The 9,157-nt window shown below is 61.6% G+C and overlaps 1 protein-coding gene across 1 annotated transcript; it reads left to right on the top strand.

Annotated features, from left to right (window-relative positions):
- The first annotated feature begins 6,001 nt into the window (after window positions 1–6,001).
- Window positions 6,002–8,054, top strand: RAX (retina and anterior neural fold homeobox). Its single transcript, XM_075489056.1, has 3 exons — window positions 6,002–6,323; window positions 6,440–6,669; window positions 7,593–8,054. Exons 1-3 carry the CDS (start codon window positions 6,047–6,049, stop codon window positions 8,043–8,045), a joined length of 960 nt encoding a protein of 319 aa, XP_075345171.1. The 5' UTR covers window positions 6,002–6,046; the 3' UTR covers window positions 8,046–8,054.
- The last annotated feature ends 1,103 nt before the right edge of the window (window positions 8,055–9,157 follow it).

Here is a 9,157-nt window from a genome sequence, read left to right as displayed (position 1 = left end):
TCAGCCCTGGCAAAGGGCAATCGGCCCTCGATGGCTGCTTTTACTCTTTTGGGCAGCCGCCGGCGGCGGCTCCCCAGCAGTGACGCTGGAGTTACCGGCTTAGGGACGGGGAGAGGTGGCGGGCGTTGGTCCTGTCCTCCGTGGGACAGCTCTGTGTAGGGGCTTGCTGGATGCAAGAGATCATCTTGGAAAAGCTCGCTCAGCAATCACTATTCAAATATAAGCTGCACAGACTTGCGTGAAAAGCTGTTACCAAGTATTTTCCCCACTGTAGTCCCAAGAAAATATGCCTTTTCTTCTTGCTCACTTCTTTCTTACTTAAGAAACACAGGAGCTGTCAAGTTTACCTTCCCCGCTTTTTCCAGAGGATGCCCTGGTCCATTCAGAGAGGGACGTCAGTGGCTCTTGTATTGTAACAGGCCATTTCTTCAGTGGTGAAGACCCATCGTCAGCGCGTCCATCAGGCATCGGAGCTAGCAAATGCTAACTCTGTCTCAGACACTCTGCCTAAAACCACCAAGACTTGTGATCCGATTTCTGTCTCTTGGGATCCTTCTCTGAGATGTCACCGCAGAATTTAATTATCTATGCGGAAAGACAGGCGGGCTCTTTTAGGAGGTCTTTACACAACGTAGTTAAAACAGTTGCCAGCTCAGCTCAACTTGGTTTGTGAGGATCAGTCCATTTGCCTCTGTATTTCTATGAATCTGTCAGGTGTCTCCATACTGTTCTGTTACTTTACAGCCTGAATTGTCTTATCTATAAAACACCAAAGTAAACAAGCCTAAGGCTTTTGACCTTTGAATTAAAATGTGTCTGGGACATCCTGAAAATCTTACTGAAAGCATCTGGTGGTTTAAAGGAGCTAATTAAATTCGTCAGCACATATAGGATCAGCATTTTCACGCTTTAAAGGGTCAGAGAAGAAAGTACAGCCCGAATTACCAAACAAGCGATTAATGAGATTCCAAAAAAACGTCAGGGCTGGCAGAGGCGAGTGGGGCTGGGGGGTGGCTGTGGGCTGGCGTGGGACGGGCCCCCCCATCCACAGCGTGGGACGCTCCCCAGCCCTGGTGCTGGCCACAGCCACGCTGCTCTGCTGCTGGGAGGGGAGTGGGCTGCCTTAGGCACCATTTCTAGAGCCAGAGACTTAAAAACTCTCAGTCTAGTGTGGCAAAGCTGGGCTACATCGCAGGAGGTGCTGGTTTCTGCCCTGAGCTCCCACGCACAGACGGAGTTTCCCCGGGGTGCCGGGGCCAGGGCTCGCACCCGCCCTGGGGCTGGCACGGGGCTGAGCACAGGAGTGGTGGGCACAGTGGGTCCTGGCCCCATGGGGGGCCAGCACCGTTGCCCCAAATCCCCCCGAGACCCCCCATGCAGGGCGGCGTGATGGCCAGGGCAGAGCTGCAAATCTGTGCTGCCCTCAGCAAGGAGCCTGATCCTCACTGCGCTGGAGGTGGCTGCCCTGCTCCCTGCCAGCGCCTGCGTGGCTCGTCCCTCCGGCACCGGCTGTCCCCGTCCTGACGCCAGCTGCAGGCCCGGGGAGGCACACGGGTAGCAGGCGGCAGGGCCGCACGGGGTGCACGTCACCAGGCATGCAGCTCTCCGGGTGCTCAGCTCTGAGAGCCTGGAGAGCCTGGAGCAGAGCGGGCAGGCAGGCAGGCAGCACACTGACTCTGCTCCAACTCCTAAGGAAAAGGAAGGGTCTTTCTCCATCACCTTGCACTAAACAGCCTTTCTCCTAAGACTGCTGGACCCTTGAGAGGCAGCCGCTGCACGTGTGCGTATGGTATGCACTTGTGCGCGTATGTGTGCACAAACGCGCGTGTACGTATGCGCGTGCACCTATGCACATGTGTGCATGCATGCGTACGTGTCTGCATGTGTGTGTGTCTGTGTGCGTGTGTGTGCTGCACGGAAGAGGAGCAGATTAAAGCGTTAGGTCACATGGGAGCTACTGCTGGACGGACCCTACCTGGGATTTGGGTTCTTACAGTTAATAGGATCGCTGGAGCTCAAGGCCGTCATCCCATCAAGATAAATGTCTCTAGTGCCCACTTTTAAGCAATCCGAATTCAATTAGGCTAATTGGAAAACAAGTAAAGAAGGATTGCATTAATATGGCCTTACAGCACGAACCTCCACTCCCTCCCTCCGGAGGGACGGCTGAGCGTGGCGAGCCGAACTGTCCGAGCCCTCGCACCGGACCCACGCTGCTCACCACCCAGAAAGGGCTGCCCTGCCGCCCCGCAGCCCCGGCTGATGCTGTGCCCACAGCCAGACGGGCAGCGGGGCAGCACGCTCCACGGGGGCTCAGGCACGGGGGCCTGCGCAGCCTCCGTGGGACTCCTGCGTGCCACAGAGCACCCTGTAAGTGGTGGAGGAAACACAGCCAGCTCTCCTAGGGGCAGGTAAACCTCACCAGAAAAAAAGCAGGAGGTGACTATCAAGGTATGAATGATGCAGTGAAGGGAGGAGGCAGCAGCTTCCTCGCATGCCGTGCTTTCAAGAAGGTTCTTAAACTGCACACTTAGGAACTTCTGGGGAGGAAAAAAAAAAAGCAAAGCCAGTTTTTCCAGTTTGTAACGATCTGTTGGATGATACAGAGTATGCAAACTGCAGCAGGGTACAGGTTCCCACCGGGTGAGTATTTCTGCCTTTTCCTTACCCCCCCATCCCCGCCGCCCCTTGTCGATTTGCTGTCTGACCTTGAAAGGCCTGTTCATCTTTCAGGGAGGCACTCCCTGCCGCACATCACTGGTCTGGAGAGCGATGTCCCACCTGCAGAGTGACTTCGGCTTCGAAGCTCTGCTCTGCAAGGCAGTCGTTATTTCAGCTTGACATAAAGAAAAGACAGGAGGAAAGGAAGCACGAATCTGCGGCATTTTATGGTGCCGATTTCATTGTGTGAAGCCACGTCCCATACATACGTCTCAACAGCACCAACGGGATCAAAACTATTCCCATTTAGTCTTCACTGTGCATGCAGAGGAAGGAGGTATAGCAGACGGCTGCACTTTAGAGGCTGTCCATCTTGAGAATTTTTGTTAGCTTCCAAACATAATTTCAGCAGTAATTGTTGTAATAATACATTGCAAAAAACTAAAAAAGGTGATGGAATGGGGGCCGTGTTTTGGAAAGGCAAGTAACAAATCCCACCTATTGCATCCCCTAATGAATATTCTCCAATTTGATCCTGATTGCCCCTGTAAATTTCCAAAGGCAAATGGTCTTTGCGAAGGTGTGATGTACCACAGTATCGATTTCTGAGGCTTCGTACTCGTATGACGTATGTCCCAGGGGACTCTGTGGCAGCAGGGGATTTAGCTAACAGTCGGTACATTAGACCCAAAGGGAAATGTTCAGACAGCTACCTTCCTTTGCCATCCTAAACTCTCTGTGTTAGTCTCCAATTATCAGAGGAACCGTTAGACCTCCTCCCTCCCTAGAGCTGTGTGATGCCTCATGTGCGTGTGAGGGCACGACGGTCTGTGCCTTAAGCATGGCAAGAGAGAAAAGATAGATCTGGAGCTGGAAGAGTCAGAGCTGCTCTCTGCTCTGCTACAGGGATTTTTTTTTTTCCAGATTTTTACAGATTGTGACCAAGGGAGTTGCTTCCTCTTTCGACAACTCCACTCCCCTGCAAGAAGGATGCTACAGTGACAAATGCAGTCCTGTACGGAAAATGCAACTGTAATAATCTACTGCTGAGGAAGGAAGATCCTTCTCTATTAGGGAGTAAGGTCTCTTGGTGCGCTGTGTGGGATGTGTACCCTGCTTTGGGGGTGGAAGTCTTTTTTACATTTGCATTGCGATTAGCAGCAAAAAAATTTGAGTCTTGTTCCTGTATTTGACAATTTTGACAGGCGCCCTAAAAGCAGCATCTGTGCCAGGACCCAACGCCCTTCCTGGCACTTACTGCCAGACCAGAGTCTGGCCACAGGGGCTTCGCTCCTTCGTCTCACCTTGCTATCTTGTTTCGCTACAACAAGCAAAAACGATTCCCAAGTTTGCTCAGGGCTTCTGGAGGGACAGGCGTGTTTTGTGCTGGTTGTGAGTGCCATAAAACCCCAGCTCCAAATTAGAAGAAATTAGGGACATTGCACAGTTCATTCATCTTCACTAATAGAGTTCTTGGGAAATACACATGTAGATTAAAGGCACACAATGGCCCCTGGCTGATTGCTTTGAGTACCCTCCAATGCCCCTACAATGGTATTGACTTGCTTTTCATATTGTGCACAAAAGCCACACTAACCTTTTCTTGTCTCTTCTGTTGGCCTCTTCCCTCTTTGCCAACGGATGGCTGAGTTCTTTGGGCCCTGACCCCCCCCAGCAGCAGGCAGCGAAGGCAAACCTCACCTGGAGCTAGCAGGAAAAGCTGAGCACTTCTAAAAGGCATTAACTTCGGGGCATCCGACCACAAACCTTGAAGAGGTGTGGGCACGGGCAGAGGCAAGCGCTGCCAATCTTTGTTTTGAAGCGATTCCTGTGGAAAAATCTACACAAAATGCGTCCTGTTGGGGCAGTGGGGGGAAGCAAAAATGAAGATTTGTGGAGAGAGGTCATACCTTGTATTAGACTAGCTAATATATCTGAGAGAAGCAGCAGCAGTGGTGTTTTTCATTCACATACACTCTCCTCAGGCTTGAAATGGAAGCATCCTCAAGCTAAGTGCAGGCTGAAAACCACCTGGATGTTACTGTGTTTATCACTTAAACCAGCTGGGACAAAAGACAGCTGGTGCCTCAGAGGAACTGGCAAGCACTAGCTTAAAAAGTGATAAAGTGATGGAAAGAGAAAAGCAGGAAGAGTATTGGTGCAGGAAGGAGTATGTTGGAGGCAGGGGACATGATGCCGTTGCCTGGTCAGCATGTGCTGAGTCCATGTCCTCCACCAAGCCAAGGACAAAGTAAGGTGTGGGATATGGCTCTCCGCCTTACCTCCAAAAGCATTTTGTAGGTCTCCCACGAAGCCGTGCCCTGCCCTCTCGCCTCCCAGCCACGCTCGCGCCGTGGAGGACAGGGTCACAGAAGCAGCTTTTCTCACAGGGTCTCTCCTATACCAGCATCTTAGAAAGCCTCCTCAGAAATGTTGCCTGGCGCTTTCCCCCGACTCGTGGAGGCTGCAAGGCTGAGCCCAGCTCCTTCAGATGTCTCCAGAGCCCATCCTCCCCAACGGCCCGCAGGCACTTTCACCTGGTCTGTACACCTGGCTCTGGAGGCGGCCGGACGCAGGGCACATACCCCACCAGGGGACCAGAGCGCCGGCTTCTACCCCAGCGCTCTCGCCCCGCGCATCGGGCACATCCTGCCGCATGCCCCCTCCGAGGCTCCCCAGGAACCCGACGCAGCTAAAAAGCGCCTGGGGCGGACGCAGGCTGCAGCTGCCAAGCGGGAGCGCTCCGGGGAGGCTGCGAGGCCCGCGGCACAGCGCAGGGCAGGGCGCCGGGCACCCACCGTCCTCTCGCCCGGGCCGCCCCGGGGCTCCCGCCCCTCCCCAGCCCCTCCACGGAGCCCCGCTCCCGGCGAGCGGCTCCCGCGGCTCCCGCCATCCCGGGCACTGCCGCGCCGGGTCGGTCCCCCCGCGCCCGGCGCACCGGCAGCAGCCGCCCTGTCCCACGACGGTTCCCGACGGCGCCCGGCCCGGCCAGCGCGGCCCCGGCCCCGGGGCTCCGGCCGCGGGGCTCGGCGGGGCGCTCGGCTTGGGCCAGCCCCCGGGGCCGGCGGGCCCCGCCTCGAGGGCCCCGGATGGCATCGCCCGGCGCCGTCTGGGGCCGGGGCCGGGGCCGGCGGGGCGGGGCGGGGCGGCCGGCGGGCGGGGGGGCGGCGGGCGCTGCCGGCCGGGCCCTGGGGCTGCCCTGCCTCCCCCGCCACGCCGGAGCGGCGCGGGGGCCTCGCCTTCCCCTTCGCCCGCCGCCCCCCGGCACTCCTCCCCCGCCCCAAGGAGCCCAGCCCGCCGGGCGGCGCCGTGCCAGAGCTGCCCGCGCCGCCCCGGGGCCGGGCGGGACCGCAGCGCCGCGCCGGGGCCCCGGGCCGGCCGCCCCATGCACCCGCCCGGCGCCCTGCTCGCCATGGCCGAGGGCGCCTTCTCGCTGTCGGCTCAGGCGGCGCGGAGCCCCGGGGGGAACCCGTCGAGGCTGCACAGCATCGAGGCCATCCTGGGGTTCACCAAGGAGGACGGCCTGCTGGGCCCCTTCCCGCCCGACGGCAGCGCCGGCGGCGCCAAGGAGGCGGACAGGCGGGCTCCCCGGCACTGCCTCCCCAAGATGCCCGGGGAGCCGCCGCCGGCCGAGCCCCAGGGCCGCGCCGAGCGCTTCCAAGGTGAGCGCGGCGGGCGAGAGGCGCCGGGCGGCGGGCGGGCGCCTCTCCTCCGCGCCCTCGGGCGGGCCCCGCGGGGAGATCGCCCCCCCGGTGACCCGCCTGTCTTCCCCTCGCAGAGCCGTACTGCCCCGGCAGCGCCAGCCCCGAGCTGCCCGCCGGCAGCAGCGGCGAGGGGAAGCCGTCGGACGAGGAGCAGCCCAAGAAGAAGCACCGGCGGAACCGCACCACCTTCACCACGTACCAGCTCCACGAGCTGGAGCGCGCCTTCGAGAAGTCCCACTACCCCGACGTGTACAGCCGCGAGGAGCTGGCCATGAAGGTCAACCTCCCCGAGGTCCGCGTGCAGGTAACGCCCGCCCCGCCGGCCCGGCCCCGCGCTCCGGCACCCCCGGCTCAGCCCGGCGCCGGGAAGCCCCACACAGCCCGGCCCGGCCCGGCCCGGCGCAGCCCCGCGTTCCCGGCGCCGGGAAGCCCCACACAACACGGCCCGGCCCGGCCCGGCCCGGCGCAGCCCCGCGTTCCCGGCGCCGGGAAGCCCCACACAACACGGCACGGCCCGGCCCGGCGCAGCCCCGCGGTCCCGGCGCCGGGAGCCCCCGCCTCGGCGTGGACCCGCGGTCCCGGCGGCCGGAGCCGCACCGCCCCGGCGCGCGGACCCAGCCCGGCACCGGCACCGCGAGCCCCGGCCGGTGCGTGGCTGAGCGGCCCCACGGGGCACCGCTGGAGCGCCGGGCGCGTCTGCAGTTGGCGCCGTCGGCGCGGCCCCGGCCCGGCCCGGCCGGCGGGGCACCGCGGAGCCCGGGGCCGTGTTCCGTTCGGCAGCCGCGGGGTCGCGCCGCGGCCCGGCCCCGCCGCCCGGCCCGGCCGCTGGCCCGCTGGCCACGTCGTCAGCACCGCTACCCGTTGACCGGCGTGTCCCGGCCCGGGGCGGCCGAAGCCGCTGTGCGCCGGGGCGGCGGCTGGCGGGCGGGCGGGCGGGCGGGGCGGCTCCGCCGCGGGGCTCTCGCTGCGCGGCTTCCCCCGGGCGCCGCTCTCCGCCCAGCGTGGGGCTGCGGGGCTGCCGAGCCCGCGGGGGACGCGCGTCTGAACCCGCTCCCGGCTCGGCACGGCTCGGCACGGCACGGCACGGCGCGCCGTCTGCTGCTCCGTCGTTCTTTGCCGGCTCCGTTCCGTGTGCGCCGCTGCACCCCGGGGAGAGCCCCTGCCCTCCGTGGGGCAGCAGCGCTGCCGTGCCGCCCTGGGGCCCGGCTGACGCGGCTGTGCTTGCAGGTGTGGTTTCAGAACAGACGGGCCAAGTGGCGGCGGCAGGAGAAGCTGGAGGTGACCTCTATGAAGCTGCAGGACTCGCCCATCCTCACCTTCAACCGCTCACCGCAGGCGACACCCATGGGTCCTCTCAGCAGCAACCTGCCCCTGGAGACGTGGCTCAGCCCGCCTGTGCCCAGCAGCACAGCCCTGCAGACCCTGCCCGGCTTCGTGGCCTCGCCGCAGAGCCTGCCCGGCAGCTACACGCCACCGCCCTTCCTGAACTCTCCGGCAGTGACCCACGCGCTGCAGCCCTTGGGGGCCATGGGGCCACCGCCGCCTTACCAGTGCGGGGCCGCCTTTGTGGACAAGTTCCCCTTGGATGAGGCGGACCCGCGCAACACCAGCATTGCCGCCTTGCGGATGAAGGCCAAGGAGCACATCCAGTCCATCGGCAAACCCTGGCAGACAATCTGAACTCCCTCTTCGGCACCTGGGAGAAACCCACGGGGAGAGCCGGTCCTGGGACGACCAAGGGACGGCCTTGCCCTGCTCTGGCTCCCCCGGATGGCCAGGCAAGGGAGAGCTGTCCCTTGCACCAGCCTTTCCCCCACACCCCGACTTGCTTTGTATTTTGTGGTCCTTTTAATTCCCTTTTCCACATGCCCTGCAGAGTTAGGGGCCTGACATAGCTTAGGAAAGAAAAAAAAAAAATCTCTTTTGCTCTCCCTCCTTGGCTGGACGCTTTAGTTGCAATAAAAGCTGCAGTAGGGCGAAGAGCTGTGTAAGGTGGCTGGGAACCGAGGCCTGCGTTACCTGGGGAGGGTTTTCTGGTTTTGCACCATTAAATGGCACGACCTGCACGAAGGCTGTGCATCGTGTTTCTGCATGCAAGTGGGCTGCTCGGGCCAGCCCCTCCACTGCCTGTGATGCACAGAAGGGTGGGACAGGCCTGGCCGTGGGCCCTCCTCCCTCCCCCTCCAGCAGCAGGACCCTGCCCAAACTCCCACGGCGGGGAGCGCACCTGGCTAGGGTGGCCCTAGCTGCCTCCCCAGAGAAGGGGCCCGGCAGGTTCTGCAGGGCCCTGTGCCCCCGCAGCCCAGCTGCCCACGGGGGGAGACGGGCAGTCGCTGACGGGGCACTGGATGCCCGGCCGGGTGGCTGGAGCTGTCAGGGGGCCCTGCTGGGTGCGTCCTGCCCGGTGCGGCTGCCCCGTGCAGCCCCCGGAGGCTGGCACGGCGCTGGGCCGTGCTCGCTCCCCCGCCCACCCAGTGCCCATTGCCAAGCTGCCGAAACGAAAACTGCGGCATCTTTATTTTCCATTATCTCCGTTACTGCCTGTAATGGGGCTGAGAAGCTGTAATGAAACACCCCTTCTCCTCCGCTGGGCATGGGGTGCTCTACACACTCTGGAGGTTGTGGCAATTAACGTTTCTCATTAGGGAAGAGAGAAGGATGCACAAGCGCCCTCATTGTGTCCTGGGGATGAATCAATGCAGACTGGGAGACCTCTCCTTTCACCATTTCCCACTCGTTGTGGCCAGACAAAGACTGGCGTCTAATTATATTTTCACAATCTGTGCGTATCT

The sequence above is a fragment of the Mycteria americana genome (genome assembly GCF_035582795.1).
Source record: "Mycteria americana isolate JAX WOST 10 ecotype Jacksonville Zoo and Gardens chromosome Z unlocalized genomic scaffold, USCA_MyAme_1.0 Scaffold_30, whole genome shotgun sequence".
Lineage (NCBI taxonomy): Eukaryota > Metazoa > Chordata > Aves > Ciconiiformes > Ciconiidae > Mycteria > Mycteria americana.
The sequence above is the reverse complement of the archived record's forward strand: the minus strand, read 5'-3'. Positions and strand labels throughout refer to the sequence as shown.